This window comes from Pelobates fuscus, chromosome 9, assembly GCF_036172605.1.
Source record: "Pelobates fuscus isolate aPelFus1 chromosome 9, aPelFus1.pri, whole genome shotgun sequence".
NCBI classification, from domain to species: domain Eukaryota; kingdom Metazoa; phylum Chordata; class Amphibia; order Anura; family Pelobatidae; genus Pelobates; species Pelobates fuscus.
The window spans coordinates 113012105-113036352 of record NC_086325.1 but is presented as its reverse complement, the minus strand read 5'-3'; the positions used below and the strand labels follow the sequence as shown (position 1 = coordinate 113036352).

At 43.1% G+C, this 24248-nt stretch overlaps 1 protein-coding gene across 1 annotated transcript in view; it reads left to right on the top strand.

The window, feature by feature from the left end:
- PAPPA (pappalysin 1) overlaps positions 1-24248 on the top strand; it is a 2329021-nt gene that overhangs the window by 1429134 nt on the left and 875639 nt on the right. Inside the window, exon 14 of the mRNA XM_063432310.1 lies at positions 18447-18612. Coding sequence (XP_063288380.1) covers positions 18447-18612 — 166 coding nt within the window. The remainder of the gene's footprint in view (positions 1-18446; positions 18613-24248) is intronic.

The following is a 24248-nucleotide window of genomic DNA, read 5'->3' as shown; positions in this document are numbered from 1 at the left end:
CCTCTTAAATCCAACTTTGTAAATATAGATGCTCCCTTTAACCTGTCAAAAAGTTTGGTTATCAAAGGTATTGGATAGGCATTACATATTCAAACCTCGGTAGTTGATACATGGTCTCAAGTTCCCCTCTTTCTTGGAGACAAAAGAAACCCACCCCAGCCAGGGAAGAAGATTTAGCCCTTTCTTAGATTCTCTGTGATGTACTCTTCTAGTACTTTGTTTTCATTAACTGTGAGGGGATATACCATACCTCTGGGAGGCATAGTGCCAGGTAGTAAAACGATAGCGCAGTCATATGAATGATGAGGTAATTTTTGTTCCGCCTCCCTTTGTTCAAAGACTGCCTTAAGATCAAGATATTGTTTAGGTATTTGGGTCATTAAGGGTTTCATAGTAGGAATATTAAGCAAACCTACAGGCTTCACTTGAGTTATACACCCCTTGAAACATGAATCACCCCATCTTATAATTTCTTTCCTCTCCCAATCTATCAAAGGATATGCTTGAAGAGCTAGAGAAAGCCAAGAATGACAGGAAATGTGGGGGAGGTTATCAGCTGCTAGATAATATTAAAGGGTTTGTCTCTCTGGTAATAAAAGGAACTGACAGTGGTCTACCGTCTATGGCCTCAACGACCAAGGGTGTTGGTCTTGTTTGAAATGGGAGAGAATGTTTTTGACCGAAGTGAAGATCAACAAAATTCTTGGCAGCCCCAGAATCTATCAGAGCAATAGGCTGTACCATCTGTCTCCTCAATTCTAGAATAACTGGTAGAAGAAGCATATGTTTTTTTTTTTTTTCATTAAAGGAGGACATACACATTACACCCAAGGCCTGTCCTCCTGAAGGGCTTAGGTGTTGGAGTTTTCTGGCCTGCTGGGGGCAGGCTAGGCACAATACAGACAAAGTCCCTCCCTTCTTCGGTATTGTTTCTCGGCATCAGATAAGTGGCCCCTAATTGCACGGGTTCAGGATGAGCGACAGTGACTGCCTCCGAAGAGGGAAAGGTTAAGGCCAAACGTTCAGGAACACGTCTAGGTCTATCCCTAGTGTTTTGCATATGCCTGAGGCGTTCATCGATATGGGCTAAAGATGTGATCAACTCCTCTAAAGCATTGGGTAGATCTCTGGTAGCTACCTCATCCAATATTTTATCGGAGAGCCAATTCATGAACACATCTACAAATGCTTGCTCATTCCATCTCACTTCAGCAGCATGTGTATGGAATTCTAAGGCATAGTCGATTAAGGAACGAGAACCCTGTCTCATACTCAAAAGAGTCTTAGCGGCATTAGTCTCCCAGGAGGATCAAAAGTTCACCTGAAGGCAACGACAAATTCCACATAATTGAACACTATGGGATTGTCGTTCTCCCATAATGGATTAGCCCTAACTAAAACCCTAATCAACCAAGAGGGTTATTATATATCCGATTTTCGATCTGTCGGATATGCCCTGGAAAGGAGTTCACAATTTATGCACACTTTGTTAAGGAAACCACAACATCCCTTAGGGTCGCCCCCATAACGAAGAGGAGATGTAACGTGGCTAGAAGAACCTACTGTGGCTACCTCAATAGGCAGGTCATTAGGTCTAGGAGAAGGAATTTACTCATCAGGTTGGAGATGGGCAGTATGGGCTAATAACCTCTGCACAGCCATGGCAAACTGATCCATACTGTGGTCCAGCTCCTCAATTGGTTGTCAGGAACCAGCCTTTGTAGATTAACACCTGCAGGGTCCATGGCCCTATTGTAATGTCACGATAGTGATGCCAACACGCAGAGTGTAATCTAGAAAGAAGCGTATTACCAGACCTTAGAGTGGCCGGGTTGAGCGCCAAAGAATAGTCAATGAGATAGCAGAGAGTCAGGAGATTACAGAAAACAGATACATGAAAAAACCAAGCCGAAGTCAGGATACCAGAGAGTAGAATAGTCAGGAGGAGTAAGCCAGAAGTCAAATACAATAGAAAATCTTAATAGCACTAGAGGGAACCAAAACAGAACCACAATAGGGCGCTGAACAAGTGTATTGCCTATAGCTTTAAATCCACGCCCCTAAAAGGTTAGGGGGCATGGCAATGTTTGAATTTAAGCAGTATTTCTGATCTGACATTGGCGCGCATGCGCCGCATCATAGGAAGGGACGTGTAACGGATCGCCTGGCACCCCGACTTGGTACCTCCGTTAATGGATGCTCCTAGTGCTTCCTGAGGACTCCAAGCACTCTGGCAGACACCATAATCACCGAATCCGAGAAACCTTTAAATTCTCCCAAGCGTATGAATGCTGTAGACCATTGAATAGGAACCATATGAATAGGCTTGTACTCCTAGCAGTCAACTGGAACAGCATACAATAAATCCTTCCCCCAATAATGAGACGACACATCACTTTGAGGGTAAAACAGGAACTCTGGACTGGCTCATCCAGCCTGGCTTTTATTCACAAACAGGTACATACAGGACACTCCCAGGGGGAGGATGATATTGACCAATCACATGGATGTACCTCCCACACATTTCCTCCCCTTAGATTACCACTTAACCCAATTATACAGTACACACTTTTCCCCAATTCCTGGATGTACCCCAAAAACAGAGGGTACACCTTTAAATCCAGCATCGCTGGATAGCCCTTATTCAGGGGGACAACATATCCAAAATTCAAGTAATTCGGATGAATGGTTCGTGAGATATGGGGTTCCAAAGATTTGACCGACCGCATGGGTAAAGTATCCGAAAACAGTTCCATGCATTTTGGCCCTGCGGTCGGTCACAAACAAGGGAATGAAAACAGGCGAATTGCCTGTGTTATAGAGCCTGGAGAGGGTTTGAATGAATTCCCTTGTTTATGGGGTTCTTTCTACCGAACGGCGGGTCATTCGGTAGTTTCCATACGAATTTCTGGAAGTATGGAGGTCTCAGCGGTGTTTGCCTAGTCAAGTGTCCGATTTTAGTTCCAGACACTCGACGGCAAAACACCGCTGTTCGGTAGTTTAAGATGGCCGCCGCCACGTGTTTGTTTCCCGAATGGCGGCCACCCAGAGGACAAAGACTACATTACACTGATTGCCAATTACCCGTTTGCAACATTGTTGCAAACGGTAATTGGAGGCACACTTATTCCTGGGTGGTCTGGTTGTTCGGTAGTTTCACTCAATATAATGAATGGAGTGATTCTACCGAACAATCAGGTGAATGCTGCATACATATCCCAGGTTAAGCTTAACACACAAATACACATATAATATTACAGGCAGTACACTAGAATATGTAGCACAGTCTTAAAGGGACAGTAGTCCCAAAAGTCCCAATATGTCCATAGATGCTGTTAAAAGGGCCAGTAGCAGCAATATACAGTACAATATGCCCCAAATAACCCAGGGGCCATAGTCAGTAGGTAGGAGGCTAGCAAACAGGCTTCTCCAGGGCCCAGTGGCGAGGTTGGTTTCGCCACATTTCTCCCCTTTTCCAAACATACTAACAGGGTACCTGACCTCTTGCCGGTCAGTGCCCTTGTTAGTCCAGCAGCCCACCCACAAAACAGAAACAGCAGTACAGTCCACCCACAATGAATGGTTACTACACCTGAGTAATGGAAAAACTTGTCCAGGTCCAGGTGCCTCACCCCGGCTGTGTGGGGGACTGGTAGGCTGTTTTGGTGGGTTGCTGAGTGGGCAGAGACCAGCGGTACTCTGCCCTGGTGCCAGCACTACTACAGGAGTAGTCTGGTTGGAGCCTGGTTGCTGGAGACCGACTGTCTCCCCTTTAGCTGCGCAGCTCTGCTGCTGGAGACCGACTGTCTCCCCTTGAGTTACACCGCTCTGCTGCTGGAGACCGACTGTCTCCCCTTGAGTTACACAGCTCTGCTGCTGGAGACCGACTGTCTCCCCTTTGGCTAAACAGCCCTGTTGTGGGGGGGCAGGACCGACCGTCCCTACCCCCTGTGCTGGAAGTGCAGAGACCACGGTCCCATCTGCACAGGTGTGGGGCTTACTGTCTCCCCTTGGTGAGCTGTGCTGCCGCTGGGGAGAGGGAATAACAACCTCCTCTCCCTGAACCGTAGACTGCCGCTGGGGAGCAAGGACATCTCCTTCAGCTCCCTGTAGCTTGGGCACAGAGACCACGGTCCCATCTGTGCTGGTGTGGGGCTTACTGTCTCCCCTTGGTGTGTTAGGCTGCCGCTGGGGAGGGAGGACGCTGCTCTCCTCTCCCTGCACTTTACTGATCCACCGCTGGGGAGAGGTGGTAGCAAGCTCCTCTCCCCTACATACTTCTATACTCTGTGGAGGGAGACCGACTGTCTCTACTCCCAATACAGTGTCCTGCTGCTGGGGAAAGGAGACTGGGCTCTCTCTTCCCTGCTGGACACTCTGCTGCCGGGGAATGGAGACTGGGCTCCCAATTCCCAACAAATCACACTGCCACTGGGGAGGGAGGACGGCCCCTTCAGCTCCCTGTAACTTGGGCACAGAGACCACGGTCCCATCTGTGCTGGTGTGGGGCTTACAGTCTCCCCTTGGTGTGCTAAGCTGCCGCTGGGGAGAGGGGGTAACAAACTCCTCTCCCTTACACACTTTCAACCGTTGGGGAGAGGGGATAACAGGCTCCTCTCCCTGCACCGTAGACTGCCGCTGGGGAGCAAGAACGGCACCTTCAGCTCCCTGTAACGCACACTGCCGCTGGGGATCTGGGCCGACTGCCCAGCATCCCTGTAGGGCCGGTAGAGAGACCGCAGTCCCATCTCCACCTGCCATCTGTGGGTCTTCCCAGGACCAATCCGTGAGGCCCCTCAACATTTGTGAGTAAGGGCCACCTGCTTCCCCACCTGGCAACTCTGGCTGCTGCTGGGGATCTGGGCCGGCTGCCCAGCATCCCGGTGGAGTGACCTTGGTCCCATCTCTACCTGCCTGTTGTGGTTCCTCACAGGACCAGTCTATGAGGACCCCCACTTCGGGTTCCTCCCGCCGCCTCAGGGAAAGACGGCTAACCTCCTCGGATGCAGCCTCTACCCGGCTGCTGTAACGCTCCTGCTGCTGAGCATACTTCCTCTCTTTTGCCAACCGGAATTCTCGGTCCAGCCTTGTGTTTCGCTCGGCCATGACCTGGTTCAAGATCACTCGGCATGTCTCCATGGGTATATCATCCCCATACTCGGCCACTCGCTGCCTCACCTCGGCCAGCCAATCATCTCCAGAGCCAGAACCTTCCATACTAGTCTGCTCCCAGGGGCGCTGCACGAGTGCTAGCGTTGCCCTCAATTTGTAAATCCAAACAGTGTCTCTGAGCTGCTTTACCTCGCACTAGGACGCCATCCCACCGCTTGCCACCAATGTAACGGATCGCCTGGCACCCCGACTTGGTACCTCCGTTAATGGATGCTCCTAGTGCTTCCTGAGGACTCCAAGCACTCTGGCAGACACCATAATCACCGAATCCGAGAAACCTTTAAATTCTCCCAAGCGTATGAATGCTGTAGACCATTGAATAGGAACCATACGAATAGGCTTGTACTCCTAGCAGTCAACTGGAACAGCATACAATAAATCCTTCCCCCAATAATGAGACGACACATCACTTTGAGGGTAAAACAGGAACTCTGGACTGGCTCATCCAGCCTGGCTTTTATTCACAAACAGGTACATACAGGACACTCCCAGGGGGAGGATGATATTTTTTTTTTTATATATATAAATCTTTATTTTCATTTTCCCCTTTTTTTTTTTTTTTAAAAGTTCATTCAAATACAGATACAGCTTATATACATATTATATTTAGCATGGTACAAAAAGATACTTTGAAAATAATACAAAATACAATAATACAATACCATAGTGATACTAATAATAGTAATCAAATTAATGGTGATGATTATAAATATCAAACGGACCATGCCTCTAATAGGCCTCTAGTGTTCTACTGTATCTACATCCATACAAAAATACCATACATACCATGCATCCTGACCAAACATACTTCCCATTCTCTCTACTGTCTACGCAAAGCTATCTCTGTGAGGGGGGCCGGGGGGGGGGGTTAGTAGTTCGTTAGTAAATCTAACCCAAGGGGCCCAGATTTCCTTATATTTTTCTTTTGAAATTTTAGCTATCCCGGCTTCCATGTTACATTGGTAATCAATCTGTGTACATATATCCTGCCAGTTTAACGCACCCATATTTCTCCAGTTTCTAGCCATCACTATTTTTATTGCCATACAGATATGAATCCAAAGAATTTTTAGTTTTATATTACTTCTTGGAATATCAAAATGAAACAAGAACATTTGAGGTGTGATCTCAGTCCGAGTTTCAAACATAAAGTCTGCCAGTTTCGATAGAGTTATTTTCATAGGTTTCAACTCCTCACAGTCCCACCAGATGTGGGAGAATGAACCTAACTCCCTGCCGCATCTCCAACAATCTGGCAGGAGTGTGGGTTGGAATCTATGAAGGCGAGTTGGCACCAGATACCAACGGTATACTAATTTGAAATACACTTCCTGTATATTTACCCCATGTATATATCTTTTTACTGCTTGTACTCCCGTCAACCAGTCCTCCAGCGGGGATAAAAAGTTAAGTTCTTGCTCCCATTTATACATTGCTGGCGCTTTGTCTATCTGCCTTTGGCTTCTTACGAATTTGTTATATCTAGAGGCAATTTTTTTTTTATATTGAAATTCTACAAACTGGTCCATTGGGGAACTTTCCGAAAGGTCTTTTCCCATAGTAAAGGATTTTATTCTTAGATAATTAAATATTTCCTTCGAAGGGAGATTATATTTATGTTGTAAGGTTGGGAATGGCAACATTTTATTATTATTTAAAAGTTCCGATATTCTTTTTACTCCACCATTTTCCCATTCTTGAATATTTATATCCTTTATATATAATTTTAGAATTGTTAATGGGGCATTTGTTGATATATATCTTGTTCCATATTTCTTTTTCAAGTACTTAACGATATAAATCATTAAGTTATTCATTGGGTTACTGGATCTTATATTTTTTAAAAATTCACTATCGCACCACCAGAGCAAAAATGGTTCCATGTCCCCAAGGTCTGATTTTTCAATATCTAACCAATTTGGTCTGGCCGTTGTGTAGTTATCACACTTAATTAGGTGGGCTACCATATTGTTCATATATACTTTCTGTATATCTGGGAAACAGATCCCCCCTTCTTTCCAGTCTCTCTGTAATATTTCCAATAAGACTCTAGGTCTCCTATCTTGCCAAATATAATTTGATAATTGCCTTTGAAAACCGCGTATCGTCTGGCATGGCACCCTCAGCGGGAGATTACTAAATAAAAATGTCAACTTAGGAAGGAGATAGAAATTTACTGCTTCGATCCTACCCAACCAAGAGAGTTCCAATCCCTGCCAATTTTTTAAGGTGTTCCTAAAGTGAGTTGCAATATCCGTATAGTTAAGTTCTCCCGTTTCTCTGTAATCTAGAGAAAATTTTACCCCTAAATATTTTATGTTTCTTGTTTCCCAATCACAATTGAAATCTTTTTTGAGTTTATCTATACCTGGTCCACTTAAACCTTTTGTCAGAATTTGTGTTTTATTTATATTTATTTTATAGCCTGAGTGTATACCAAACACGTTAATAAGCCGAAATACGGCTGGGATAGAACTAATAGGGTCTGCTAGGGTCAGTAGAATATCGTCTGCATATAATGCAATCTTGTTCTCCATCTTATTCACTTTTAGCCCGCTGATATCTTCATTCTGTCTGATTGCGGCTGCCAATGGTTCTATGGAAAGGATATATAGCAGGGGTGCCAGAGGGCATCCCTGTCGAGTCCCATTTCTAATAGGGAACCACTTAGATTGAAACATATATCCTGATACTTTGGCTTGAGGATCCTTATATAGCGCCATTGTACACTCCTTAAAGTAGCCCTCGATGCCGAAGGCCCTCAGTACTTCCTCCATGTATTTCCAGTTAACCCGATCGAAAGCTTTTTCGGCATCGAGGGCAACCACCGCAAAAGGAGACAAGCTTTGGTCTGCATGATATAGGACATTCAGTAATTTCCTGATATTATCAGATGTGCCCCTACCCTCTACAAACCCGCTCTGGTCTTTATGTACAATGTTGGGTATGATTTGTTTTAGTCTATCGGCCAGAATTCTGGAGTATACTTTAATATCTAGATTGATAAGAGATATTGGTCTATAATTCAAAGTATACGTAGGATCCTTTCCTATCTTAGGTATTGGTATTATAGAGGCCTGAAACAGTTCCGTTGGGATGGCTTTATGATTAGCAATATCTTCAAATGTTCTTAAAATATATGGAGATATAATATCACTTAATTTCTTATAGAAGATTGAAGAAAAGCCATCTGGACCTGGTGCTTTACCTGCTGTTAGTGCTTTAATTGTGTTACTGATCTCCTGAATAGAAAAGGGGGCGTTTAGTTGACTCGAATTCTCCGCTGATATTTTTGGTAGGGTCAATTTATCCAGAAATTGTTTTGTTTCGCCCTCAGATGGCTCATTAAATTTTATGTTATATAAGCTTTTATAATAGTCTTCAAATGCCTTAGCTATTTGAGTTGGAGAAATCATTTTTTTACTTCCAACTGTTATATAATTTATAGATTGAAGTTTATTCTTATTTTTTAATTTGTTTGAAAGGCTTTTCCCTGTTTTATTATTTCCATAATACCATCTCTGTTTTAGAGTTAACATAGCTTTATTGATCTTTTCTTGGGTTCTTACTAAAATTTTTGCCCTAATCTCTTTGATATCCTCCAGAATCTTATAATCTATGGTGAGTTTATGTAATCGTTCTTGTTTTGCCAAATCGATATAAAGTTCGTTAAGCTCCTTTCCTTTCTTTTTTTTTATAATGGCACCCATTTTTATGAGACATCCTCTCATATACGATTTAAAGGTACACCATAGCATGGCATTGGAGACATCCCCTGTATCATTGCTTTCAAAAAATTCTCTGGTCTGAGTGCGTAATACCTCTACATTTGTTTCTGATTTTAATAGATTTTCATTAAGTCTCCATTTATCTCTACTTTTGTATTCGGGGTTATTTTTTATAGCTAAACTTACAGGTGCATGGTCGGACCATGTGATAGGTCCAATTGACACTTTTTTAATTCGCTCCAAACTTTCAGATTTCACCAAAAAATAATCGATTCTGGTATATGTCTGGTGGACATTTGAAAAAAACGTGTAATCTCTCGCTTCTGGATTAGACGTTCTCCAGGCATCAAATAAACTATTTTTTGCCAAAATGGTCTGCATCATTGATAGGCCTTTTCTTTGCTTAACTTCTGTGTAAACTGACTTAATTCTATTCCTATCTATTTTGTCATCTATAATGCAGTTAAAGTCCCCGCCGATGATTAGGCTACCAGACGATACGCGGTCAATCTTTTGAATCAAATTTCCCAAGAATCTATATGGTGATTGATTTGGAGCATAAACGTTTACTAAAGTATACAAAATGTCATTAATTCGGACTATCACTATAAGAAACCTGCCCCCAGGGTCCGTCTCCTCATGTATCAGCTCGTATTTCAAGCTACTTGAAAAGAAGATTGCCACCCCTCTTTTTTTTTTATTTTTCCCAGCCAAATTAGATCTATGGACTACTGAAAATTTTTTATACTTCCATAAATTGGACGTAGAGTTAACCCAATGTGTCTCTTGAACAAACCCAATGTCTGTTTTACTGTCAGTAAATAGTTTATATAGATAGCCTCTTTTCTGTCCGGAATTTAAGCCCCTTGCGTTAATAGATAGGATGTTTAATGACATCCTACCACAACTCCCCCCACACCCTCTTCCCCTCTAAGCTCCCCTTCCGATAGCATCCAACACACAGATTCTCTCATACCTTCTCCAGTCGGCTCCATGAACTTAAGCCTCATGGATAAGCTCATCCTCAAACTTACTCTTATAACATTCATTCCGTAATATGAAGTTCTATATATAGTCTTCATATTTGACCCTGCTGCCGTCGCAGGACACTGGACCAGGAAAGTGTGCGGTTAATGTCCTATATTCTTCTTTCCTCTCAGCTCTCTTCTCTCTTTTCTTCCCTATTACCTAGGGATTATGATATTATTTCCCTTATCCTTCATATACAGTTTCCTTCCAGGATGACTATTGTTCTGTCTAAAACAGCCTCTTCTAAACTCATATGTTAATAATCAAATTAATGTCTATTTCCGCCCTTTTATATTTTCCCTTCTCTTTACCTTGCCTTACCCTCCCTTTGAAAGTCCCCTTTCTCTTTACCTTACCTTCCCTTTTATACAGTCTTCATACATTATTTGTTAAACTTATACTTATTGTGAGCTTGCATATCATTATTTCATAGAGTCCCATAAGTGCCACTTCATACAATATTTACTCTGTTTATAATTATTATAGGGATCAATTTCATTTTGTGCATCTATATTTCATTTTGTGCGCATACATTAAGTTAAACATCTATATAAATTATACTTTGCACTCGTTCTCGAGGTGTATATCAACATTTTTTCTTTTTAAACATTTAAGTGTTGTTTGTTCGCCTATTCTATACCGTGTACTTCTATATTAAATTATGTGGCTATATATGTGCAGATTAACCTTTTAATCTCTGTATTATATTTTGTGCGCATTAAATTATGCATCTATATAAATTATACTTTGATTCACTCCAAGTGTATACCAACATTTTTCCTCCCCTTCTCTTTCTTCCTTCTCTCCTTTTCCCTCCTCTTTCCCCTTAAACATTTAGGTGTTATTTCTTATATTTGTATATACTATAAACCACAAAATTTTTCTCCAATTATTCACCGTGTACTTCTACGTTAGATTATGTGACTAAATATGTGCAAATTATCGTTTTAATCTCTGTATTTGTGTCCCTCTAGAGACATTTCTATCTATGCAGATGCCTATATCAGAGAAAAAAAAAAAAAAAAAAAAAAAAAGAAAACCACATTTCTTTTTAAACTACTGGGTGAGTTTCAGGGATATCATCTTCTGTTTTAATGCCATATTGTCTCTGAAGATGTATGTTTGATCTTTATAAAAGATCATGATTGCCGTCGGGAATAGCCACTTATATCTTATCTCTAAGTTCCTGAGGATTGCTGTTTCCTCAGAGAAAGTTCTTCTTATTTGTCTGGTTTTTTGAGATAAGTCCTGAAATACTTTTAAGTGTCTCCATTCTTCCGTGTCTAAACTCCCTTTTCTAATCTTCTGCATTATTTGGTTTTTTATCCAGAAGTTAGAGAAGCAGATCATAACATCTCTTGGGTAGGACTTATCAATTCCCTTTGGTCTGGGTATTCTGTGGAATCTTTCGAGGTATTCTGGACTCATCGTCTGCCGGGATAAAATTTTTGAGAAGAGGCTATCCAGATATACATGTAGATCTTCCTGTGTAATTGATTCTGGTATGCCTCTAACTCTAATGTTCTTCCTCCTGGAGCGGTCTTCTAAGTCTGTTGCTTTGTTCTCGATGTCGTGCAGTCTCTTCTCTAGTTGTAAGTGAGATAATTTGATTTGATCTTGTTCCTCTTGTACTTTTTGTAATATGGTTGCCTGGTTTGAGAATTTCTCGGAGAGGATACCAATTTCTGCTCTAATATCTTTGGTATTATTTTCAATATCTATTTTGATATTTTTATAGAGGTTGTCCAACATTTGCGATAGAAGTTGTTGCGTCACCCCCTGTGAGTTTTCTTGTAGATGCAAAAAGTCATCCTCTGATGTATTTAATTTTTGTTGTTGTACGGAGAGCTGTGTATTTTCTAAGGGTAGAGATTTTCGTTGTCGCTCTAATTCTGTGGGTGCCACTTTAGGTGAATAGAATGCGCCAATTGTTGCCTTCTTTTTCTCCATGTTTTGTACTTTCTCCTTTTTAGGAGCCATATGTGATGTTAAAACTTTTGATTGGAGATTTAAAATTTATCACCGTAGTAGGCTCTTGTCTATATCTTTGGCACAAATCTTTGCCCCTTTTTGCTAAAAAGGCTTGGTGTTAACTCCGCTAGCTCTTTTTTTTTTTCCCTTTCTCCCCCTTTTTCTTTTTGTAAAAGGGGTCAGAAGCTCTCACCTTCACCCCTTTCTCTCCTTTCCCCCTTTTTTTTTTTTTTATTTTCTCTCCCTTTTCTCTTAAACAGCTGTCACTTTAAATATCCCTTATTTAGTCAAGTGTAGAGATAGAGGTCCAGATCAGACAAAGAGAGGAATATAGGTATATAATAATTGATAATTACTCACAGGTATTTTTCTGTATGCTCTGGGTTCGCCTGTTGTTCCAGCTGAGCATGTACAAAATCGATTTTTTTCTGATAAACTGTGGAACTGAGAGTTGTAGCATCGGTTCATATGGCAGCTTTACTGTGGCTGTGGCTGTGGCTATAGCTTTGTATCAGCTCTGTATATCAGCTGTCAGCTTTGTGCCGGTTGTAGCAGCGGTAACGGTCCTATATCGGTTATATAACCCGTCAGCCAGTGTAGCTGATCGGGTGGCCCCGAAAGACTGTCGGCTGCTGGGCTGCTCAGATGCTGAGTCGCGGTCTTTACACCGCTACCTTCGCCGCTTCCTTCTCCGCTATTTTCAGAGCTCTGCCTGGCGTCCTCGTCCGCGCTTCCTCGCTTGCCTCACCGCAGCACTTCCTGGTCCGTGGATGCGAGCGCACGCACCTACGTCATGCTCCGCCTCCTTTCCGACTTGCCTCAGGATATTGACCAATCACATGGATGTACCTCCCACACATTTCCTCCCCTTAGATTACCACTTAACCCAATTATACAGTACACACTTTTCCCCAATTCCTGGATGTACCCCAAAAACAGAGGGTACACCTTTAAATCCAGCATCGCTGGATAGCCCTTATTCAGGGGGACAACATATCCAAAATTCAAGTAATTCGGATGAATGGTTCGTGAGATATGGGGTTCCAAAGATTTGACCGACCGCATGGGTAAAGTATCCGAAAACAGTTCCATGCATTTTGGCCCTGCGGTCGGTCACAAACAAGGGAATGAAAACAGGCGAATTGCCTGTGTTATAGAGCCTGGAGAGGGTTTGAATGAATTCCCTTGTTTATGGGGTTCTTTCTACCGAACGGCGGGTCATTCGGTAGTTTCCATACGAATTTCTGGAAGTATAGAGGTCTCAGCGGTGTTTGCCTAGTCAAGTGTCCGATTTTAGTTCCAGACACTCGACGGCAAAACACCGCTGTTCGGTAGTTTAAGATGGCCGCCGCCACGTGTTTGTTTCCCGAATGGCGGCCACCCAGAGGACAAAGACTACATTACACTGATTGCCAATTACCGGTTTGCAACATTGTTGCAAACGGTAATTGGAGGCACACTTATTCCTGGGTGGTCTGGTTGTTCGGTAGTTTCACTCAATATAATGAATGGAGTGATTCTACCGAACAATCAGGTGAATGCTGCATACATATCCCAGGTTAAGCTTAACACACAAATACACATATAATATTACAGGCAGTACACTAGAATATGTAGCACAGTCTTAAAGGGACAGTAGTCCCAAAAGTCCCAATATGTCCATAGATGCTGTTAAAAGGGCCAGTAGCAGCAATATACAGTACAATATGCCCCAAATAACCCAGGGGCCATAGTCAGTAGGTAGGAGGCTAGCAAACAGGCTTCTCCAGGGCCCAGTGGCGAGGTTGGTTTCGCCACAGGACGTGTTCGGAGCGGCCGGCGTCAGGCTGTGCCGCCTCCCAGAAGTGCGGGAAGAAGACGCTGTGCTGCGCGGGTCCGGAGGAGAAAGGTAAGGTATCGTTACAGTCTTTTTTAGGGTTTGAGGATATCCCCTCCTACAAGTGTTTGCTGCCTAAGTCTAGTCAGTTGTTTCCTTAGCGCTTATCCATTTTTGTGTTCTCCTTTTTCATGTTAATGGCATATTATCATACCCATTCAGGATCCAAAACGGAACGCAACAGAGATGCCCGCGCTCTCCCTTGTTGTTCATTCTCAGACTTGAATCTTTCCTAAACTTGGTTCTTGGATAATAGTGGTGAGGGGAGAATGGAGTGAGACGAAAATATCGGCGTATGCTTATTATATACTGTTTTCCATATCTTATTCCAAAACCTTACTGAAGGCCTTCATGAAGGAATTTGACCACTATGGCACGTTCTCCAAACAAAAGATTAGTTTCACCAAATCTGAGAATCACAGCATGGGATGCGACCAGCCCTTGAGATCATGTTTATTTTTAAATAGTGCATGGAAGCCATGATCCCAGAAGTCCTCTCTAACATCTTCAACCTCAACTTTCCACCTTTACTTAATAGAGTGTAACATGACCTCCACTTTTGGCAGCTCCCTCATATAACATGGCTTGGGAGGGTGAGTGCCCTAAAGATGAACTCCTCCCTCACTTCCTCTACCTCCTCAAGACTGCCCATCTCCATCCCACAGATGTTCTTTAGACAACTGCATATATACTATTTGTTGAATTTGTATGGCACAGCCATCCAGGCCAGTTAAAACACACCATAACAAGACTAAAGCATCAAAGAGGTTTGGGACTTCCAGACATGGCCACACACCACATAACAGTCCACCTCCTGTGCATTCTAGAGTGGACAAATTCTCCACCTAGTAAGCTATGGATACACATGTTAAACGGTCTCTCAGAGATCCCCCTGAGCCTACAGCTCTGGCTTCCCTTGACCAAGCAAAGGGAACCCACCAGACATTCACCTAATCATTTCTGCCACAATGGCAGTGTAGAGAAGAATGGCCAGTTACAGGGAATTTCAACCACCGTCTCTCCAATGTACCAGATGTCAACCAACCCGTCCTTTCCTCTGGCAATTTCCCCCATGATTCACATGCTTTCCCCATGTCTCCCGAAGGACATCTACAAAAATGGAACCATTCTACCCCTGATGGAGCTGGCACCTACCAAGCCGCTTACTGTGCTACTCCAACTTCGATACCATCAGCTGTAGCACTTTGTTACACACTTTTCGAACCTGCAGACCACTAATAGGCAATTGACACCATACGAAGAACTGAGCATGGCATCGGCACCTCCGCAACATGGTATCTCACTCCTATATAGAATGTTAATCACCTCACAGTAAGACCACTCTCTCCCATATTTCCTTCTTTCTCTCCCCTCTCCTCTTCCCAATCTCTCCACCCTTCTCTTTCTCTATCCCTCTTCCAAATAATATCACATGTCTACAGTATCTCATGATACCTCTCACAGTAGTTCAAGGTACTGATAATGGGAGGACTGGGGCTGGCCATACCCAAAACCCTCATACTGCTTTCCTACATCCACCTATGACTCATAATTTCTACTAGCCGATCACAGAAACTCAATGGTTCTCCTAATTTATTATACTGACACATATGCTCTAAATCCATAGTTTTTGTTAGTGCTGTGCTATATGACTTTTAAAACCACTGTATTGTGGGACAGAACTTAATATGCCATTACTAAATTTTTTTTCCTTGTTTTTTTGTATTTACCTTTTTATACCTACTGCTCTGACAGATCCATGTGGCCAGAGCCATCTTAACACTTGCCCGGGGGCCCTCCAGAATGTCCATGAACTGAGATCAAAAGGGTAGATCCATTCATCTCCCCTGCTGGCCAATTCAGAGCCAGCCATGCTATCTGCCTTGTCTGGCCAGTGAGGAGATCAATGATCTCCACCGCTGCCATACTGGCACTTCGCTGCAGCAGAGGGAAGGAAGGAGGACCCAAGATGGTGTGTGTTCCTCCTGCAACCAGGCAGTTCATAGTGTTGCTGCACGTTACCATGGCAACACTCCAACACAGCACTCGCCTCATAAGAGGAGTAAGGTTAACCTGCAGCCAGAAGAGCTGCAAGTTAAAGTTCATGCACCACCAAGCACTTCAATGCCCCCTCTCCCTGGCAAAAGGTAATAATGGGGTTTTTCTTTTTTTAAACATTTTTTCAGTAGTTGTGTAGGCACTGCTTTGCCTGGGGTCTATAATGCTTTTAAGACAGCCATGCATGCGGCTCCAAAGATGGCGGAGGTAGAAGCTGGAGACTCGTACGCGAAGTCTGTTGTGATTTCATTGTCCTTTATGCAATTCCTATCATGTATAGCAAAAAGGCAGCACAACCACCTCCATAGAGTCATTGTGAAGCAAAGATGACACCTATGAAGGTTATACACACACACACACTCAACTGATCAGCTTTAAACCCTCCTATACACGAAGGTACAGGCAAACTCTGCTTCTCATGTCACTGCTTCTGAAACGCTCAGGAATGAGCCTGTGAGGACTTGGGATTGGGCTAGGGTGCAAGGACCAGGGCCCAAGAGATGTTTCATACATAGCCTCCAAGATGGTGGTTGTTGTGAAGGGGTAGCCCCGCAGAATCATTGTGCAGCACCAAAGCAGAACCTATCGAGCTACAGGTCTCCACTGGATGACGGGGGGGGGGAGCTACAGGTCCCCCCCCGTCATCCATGTATGCTGTTATGTTTGTGTTGTCTGTGTATGTAATAGTACGTGTGATGACTGTGTGTGATATGTATGCTATGTGTGATATTTGTAATGGGTATATTAACAGTGTGTGATATGCGTGTATTGGTTGTATGTGACACACACACACACACACACACAGAGTCAGACGGCCATACACACACAGGAAGACATCCACACACACACAAGCAGACAGTCATACACACACACACACAGGCAGACAGTCATACACACACACACACACACACAGGCAGACAATCATACACACACACACAGACACACACAGGCAGACAGTCAGTCATACACACAGACACACACAGACAGTAATACACACAGACACACACAGAGGCAGACAGTAATACACACAGACACACACACAGTCATACACACAGAGGCAGACAGTCATACACACAGAGGCAGACAGTCATACACACAGAGGCAGTCATACACAATCACACACACAGAGGCAGACAGTAATACACACAGACAAACACACAGAGGCAGACAGTAATACACAGACACACAGTGGCAGACAGTCATATACACACACACACACACACACAGTCATACACACACACGCAGACAGTCATACACACGCACACACACACGCAGACAGTCATACACACACACACACACACACACAGACAAACACACAGGCAGATAGTCACACACACAGAGGCAGACAGTAATACACACAGACAAACACACAGAGGCAGACAGTAATACACACAGACAAACACACAGAGGCAGACAGTAATACACACAGACACACAGTGGCAGACAGTCATATACACACACACACACACACACACGCAGACAGTCATACACACACGCAGACAGTCATACACACACACACACAGACACACACAGGCAGATAGTCATACACACAGAGGCAGACAGTCATACACACAGACACACACACAGAGGCAGACAGTCATACACACAGACAGTAACACACACACACACACACACAGACAGTAACACACACACACACACACAGAGGCAGACAGTCATACACATAGGCAGAGAGTCACACTCACCTGGCAATCACACAGTTACCTGTGGAGTTAATTGTGGAGGCAGTGCAGCTCCTGGTGACTGTTTGGTGGGGAAGCAGGGACTCCTTCCTGTTTCTCTGCAGCAGTTTTCCGGCGCTTTTAGCTCCGCCCCCGCCGCACGGTAAGCTCCGCCCCCGCTGCAAATTTAAAAAAAAAAAATAATAATTATTTTTTTTTGTTTAAACGGCTGTGCGGCCGCACGGCGCCCCCTGCTCCATGGCGCCCTATGCGGCCGCACAGCCCTAAGGCCGGCCCTGTAAGCAATGCCCTAATTTGTTATCTTTAAACAGGCAATATCACTTAAGGGTACCAAACTAGAGCGCCATCTACTAAAGCGTGCATACAGGCAGCAAAATCCAGACTCACTATTTAACTATTGCAGGCCCTTTGGTCTAGATTTAAGCCAAACAGAACACCACCGGACTGCCAACATCAAGACTTAATTAATCCGGGCCTGGAGGCTTATACTCTGGAGTAACAGCTGCTGCCATTTTAACAAACCCATTCCTGAGATAAAATAATGGTGGCAACTCTGAAGAAACACTGGTACATGTATGTCCCAGTGTTGTGCTAACAATAAACATATTTTCTTAACTCCATACACTGCTAACACTTACACTAGCCTTTAAACTAACCCAATCAGTTTAACACCTAGCCTAAAAATATCATTCCAAAATATCATACTGATAAAACATGCTATTAAGGAAAAAAATAAAGCCACTGAGAGGATAAGTGGAGACAATTGTGAATTAATCAACCTCTCAATTAAATTTTTTAACAATACACAATTCACCACTAAGTCCATGTGTTTACTGTCATATAAATTATCTATTGCTTGAAGAACTATATTAACTTGTATAAAATTAATACATTTTTCATTTTCCCTTAAAGCTGTGTCCATTACTCATGTGAGACTACTGAATGCCAGGAACTGGCGATTGAAAATGCTTTGTTGAATTGCAAAAGTGGCCACCACAGTGGGGATCAGTGTAAGGTGGCTTGTCATACAGGATATATATTTCAAGTACAAAGAGAAGAAGAACCACTGAAAGCTCAGGTCTGTGAAAAACTGTCATATGCAAACATAGTTTCATATAATTTTCCATATCCTTAACCTAATGCCATAGGCATTCTTTCCTGAATGACATATGATAGAATAAGGATATTAAAGGATTCATGCAAAGGACCATGAAACATGAGGGTATATTATTTTGTAGAGTATCCCTTAGTCTAGGCCAGGGATAGGCAACCTTCGGCACTCCAGATGTTAAGCATCTGGAGTGCCGAAGGTTGCCTATGCCTGGTCTAGGCCAAAGGTTGCCTATCCCTGGTCAAGGCATCCATCACAGTCATAAGAAAAAACATATTAGTCAGATTTATAATTGTGACATCGGAATGTGCTGGAGTGCATGTGTCATATTGGAAGCGTATGACGCAGATGAGTGGCATCCAACATTAAAAATCACACCAAATCAGGGTGGCTGAGACTGTGTTCCAGCTGCATGGTTGTTTAGAGTCTGAGCTCCCAGGCCATAGGCTACCACAGCAACATAAAATCAGCATATTCCACCAGAAAATTCAGTGTAACCACCATGTCACAAAGGGGGGCACGGAAAACTGCAGATTCGAAAGACACTCCTTCACAGCGAAATCGGCAAGTACCAGAACTGCCATGCTACAGGCCCAAGATGGAGATGGGTGCAGAGACAACAGGCCTCAATCCCCATAAGACACCATGCATATACACAGTGACTTATTCCAAAAAATGTTGGATGAGATGGCAATTAAAATACAGGCCACTATACAAACAGTGATCTCAGATCGATGGAAGGAACTATTAGATTTGGGAAACCGCACGGCCCAAATTGAGAATAAAATGGCTGAATATACTGTGTGGTGTCCACCTGGGTAGGGACAAGGGTCTTGACACCAAGAATGTCCTTTTCACCCTCTCTGGAACTCTGCTTAACCGGATAAGTGATTATAGCTGCTGAGCGATTATAGCTTACCCCCACAGACATTAGCCAAAACTTAATGCTGGGAGTGAACTGGTTTAATGGATCATGGTACACGCAATTTATACACAGACCCCCAGCAAGGGGTCTCCATACAGTTCTACACAAGCTCCTCCCCGTCGTCTCTGTGTCTGGGAGATAAAGGATTGTACTTTGCTTAAACTAATTAAGGCATAAAGGTACGATGTATAAAACAAAACAGCCCAAAACACATACAATATTACAAGGAACCCCCACAAGTCCTATATCCCTAGATTGCTTGGATCTGAGTGCCCAAAAAGTCCAAATAACGCTCAGATCCCACGAGTGCAGCCAAATTGCCACTGGGGTGAATTTTTGACCGACCGCACATGTAGCGTATGCCCAAAATAGTTCCAGTAGAAAAGTGGTGGTGGGTCACTTTTGGAAGTCCCAAAATGAATAAAGCACCGAACAGATTCTCTGGCTCCTAGGTAGCAATTATTTGCCTAGTTCGTGCGAACAATCCTACAGAACAGTGCTCTCCTGAGATGTGTGGAAAAGAAGCAGGTGATGATGGAAGTTTAGTGGTGTTTGCGAGTTAGTCTGCCCAATTTTAGTTCCATACAATCGACGTCCGAACACCGCTGCCTGCTTTCGTGAGACTAGATGGCCGCCGACTCATTTCCCACATGTTTGTTCATGTGAACGGCGGCCACCCAGCAGAAGACTTGAAACAATCAGGTGTGAACCGATTATGGAGGTGTCAAAAGGTCAATAGGTGGGCTAAGTACGGGAGGTATAAAAAGGGCAATTAGTGGTTTTGTTCGGTTACCGAACAACTGAACTGGGAAAAGCATGCAAACAAAGTATTTTCCGTGACAGGGTGTTCTGTCACATACTAATACTCATAACTGCTATGCAAAGTGGAAGAATTAGAAGCCAGGCTAGAAGGGCAGGAATTTAAATTGATGGACCTAGAAGACAGGTCATGCTGTAAAAACCTACGCATTCGGGGGATCCCGGAAGAGATACCTTAAGGCATTCCTGACCAGGCTTTTCCAGGCCCTTGCCCTGGACATACAAACGTCCATGCTTCTTATGGATAGAGCACACAGGGTCGCAAGTCCGAAGCATCTACCCACTACCACCCCGAGAGATATGCTTTTGAAAATGCACTACTTCCATGTGAAGGTAGGCATCCTGAGATCTAACAGGACCTAACAAGACTTACCAAAACCATACAGAACAATCCAAGTATATACAGACCCATCTGTAGAAATGCTGTGTAGGCGACAAGCCTTCCGGGATGTAACAACCAAACTGAGGAACAGAAGAGTCCCATACCATTGGCGATTCACTGCAAAACTACTGATCACCAGAGAAGGCAAGATCCAAGCTGTCTCAGATGTAGTAATGGGCACCTGACTATTAAGGCAATGATGCTACCTTACAACAGCTCTGGGAGACAGCCCAAAACAAAGTGCAGTGATCCCACAAGGTGGAGCACCATCCAAAATCCCAAAACGCACAAGAAAATGGTGTAGAAGATAGAAACGAGAAACACCAGTAACCAGTAAAGCATCTAATCCCAAAAGTTGTGGACATCGTTAGAATTACCTCAAGGTCATACCCATTTGGACCCCCAAACTGGCTGAAAAGGTCAGAACAACATGTACAAGGAAAGTCTCATGGTGGAGATGAAATGTTTGAGGATACTAACTATTATAATAACGCCCAAGTTGTACGTACATTCCAGTGGACTTTGACACCTCACTAGACAGACCTCGAAACCAGATGAGGGTAACGTACAGTGACTAACCTCTCACTTTTCAGATCCATGGACTGGATCTACAAATCTGAAGAGATCGTTCAGACCTATCTGGGTTTACTGGTTTAAGAAGGGAACAACGTGGGTTAAGCAGCTAGGACTTCCAGTTTTTTTTGTTTTTTTAAATTCTTTATTTGTTCACTCTGCATGCAAGTAATACAACAAGTAAGCTACCGACCTATCATTTAAGCAAACAGTTAGTACAGTGTTCACAGTTGCTTCAGTAAGAGAATATGCAGAGTGAGGATTTTTGTTTTAGCAACAAGACAGTATAACTGATGAATTACCCCTCCCTCTGGGGCACATCTGTTAAACTCAATACTGGGGTATCATTATGCCGAGGGTTAAACTCTCAGTGCTAACTCTATCGTGGATGCAAGGGGGTGGGCGGGGATAATCGAGCCAGCCTAAGGCGGGACATTCTGGGCGTGTGACCGCAAGGTTTATGCCCCTGGCGTATATATCATATTAGATTATGTAGAACTGTAAGTGGGGTTGTATATCCACCCACTCTGACATGGTTAGGTTTGTCTGACACAAGATATTATAAAATTAACAGAGAGAGCGCACAATCTTTGTTGAAAGCACAGAAAAATAAGAAATTATAACCTATTAACCTTATAGATGTAATTTATACAGAATGTGTGCTCACACAAAAATATTTTTTCATTAAATATAAACAACTTCCAGCACAGAGTCCCAGAAATGAGCAGTCCAAATCTCAAAAGATAACCACTTTTTTTTCTTTTTCCAGCACTCCAAGGGTTATCTAGGGAAATACAAGGCTTAAATGGTGTGATAACATTAGGTAAAGCGCCTCCACCAAAAGCACCCTATGTGGAGCGCTCACCTTATTCTGTTACACTTTGGTTATAATGACTTGTATCCACTTTGTATATAACCCACAATATAGAGATTAATTACTCCGGAGATCTTTTAAGAATTACTCAGCTTTATTTCTGTTTTAAAAATAAATAAAATATAAAAGATATATAGCTCAAACAGTAAATGTCACTGTATTTATCCAGTTCACTGTTCTTGGGGTAGTTACAGTTTTTGTGCAGGTCCACCATCCGCCGATGTTGCTGCTTGTTCCTCCTCTCCCCTGAACGCTGGATATGTAAAAATCGGCACCACATGACTTACTAGTTGCGCCCTGGGTGGGCTTTCTCAAAGTCTGTGAAGACCGACTGCCGATCTTGTTTAAATTCCCTTGTACTTGATTACAAATATCCTGCAGGTTCTTCCTATCTGCTTTGTTAACCCCTTCACTTGTGTCTAATCCTGATGTAATACATCTTATCAGTTTCATTTATACATGTTTTTTTTTTTTTAATGTCTGCTTACATATAGATCTTATGGGTACATGTTCATTAACCCTCTCACATGCATGAAATCAAAGTGTTATCTTCTTTTTATCTTATCAATTATTTTTATACAGGATTTCATGGATATCTTACATATAAAGTTTATAAGTACATATATATAAACAAAAACATTTCTATGGTGCTTATAAAACTATACCATTTAAAATATGATTTCCAATTTTAATTGGGTATGTGGCGAAACCGACCTCGCCACGTGTCCTTGGAGGGGGCTGATTGCCCGCCTCTTGCCTTTGGACTATGGACCAGACTTTATGGGAATGTGATACCCCAGATAGCCATACCATGGAGCCTATTCATATAATGAAAGACTATGGGAAAGACTTTAGCTCCATGGCAATTGTACTGTGTGAGTAGGATCTGCGCGCTATTCGGTAGTTTTGTGAGTGCAGATCCCAGCTATCTGGGGATAGGTGAAATGTCTGTGTGTTATGTGTAAATGTGACTTTATGTATTTTAAAGTGTTTTATGTTGTTTTGCAACCATGTGGTTAATGGAGTCTGCCTTTAGTCCTGGGTAATTGGATTACTTCTCCAATTAACTCCAGGGCAGAAGGGAGGAAACCAGGGTGCATTGTGGGGATGTTTTTCTGCCAGCCAGAAAGGAACAAAATATACTTTTAGTAACTTTTGAACCCCTGGTCGGATTCATGCCATCTTTTAATATGTTGTTCCCCTGAATGGATTGATTGTGGATATGTATTTTTATGTGAATGTGATGTATGGTTTTAAAGTTATGAAAGTTGTGTAAAAGTATATTTTACACTGTATGCATAATGGGATTATGTGTCACACAAAGGGGAGGGGATGTGTGGGAGGTAACATCTATGTCATTGGTTCTTTTATGCCTCCCCCTGGGTGTGGCCTGTATGCAGGGCCGGATTAAGAGCCCAGTGGGCCTGGTGCTGACAATTATGATGGGCCTATTTACAGAATCTTATCGACCAAAAACACTAAAACGGTCATACATCCCAAGCGTCATGTATCTGATGGAGATGGTGTTGGAGGGAAACTCATAGGATGCAGCTATAAGAAAACACATACTCTATGCTAATCTCTCTCTAATTTATGCTTTCATCTTTCAAGTAAATCCATACCCCCTAACAGCAGTGTCCAATGAAGCAGGAAGTCAATGGGCGGGATAAAAGGGTGTGCCACTGACGCAAATCACGTCACCAGACCTGCCAAAAGGGGAGAACATGCCCAAAAAGGGGGCATGTCTGTCCAAAGAATTTGAAGGACAGCCTGGCATGAATGCATGTCAGGCTGCCCGCCAATCCTGCAGGCTGGCCAACTACATACTATGCAGGCAGCATTCGGAGCTTGACATAAATGCGTCTAATGATGCGCTCACTACATGCTTTCTAAGGACTGTCCCCTAGCACTCGCTGGTCCACTTGTCTCCTTATCTTCTTACTAGCAGGCAGAAGTTCCTGGTATACAGTCTGAGACAGAGAAAAGGTGTATGTAGTGAGTGTAGAAGAAAGGAGGGGACATACCACAGT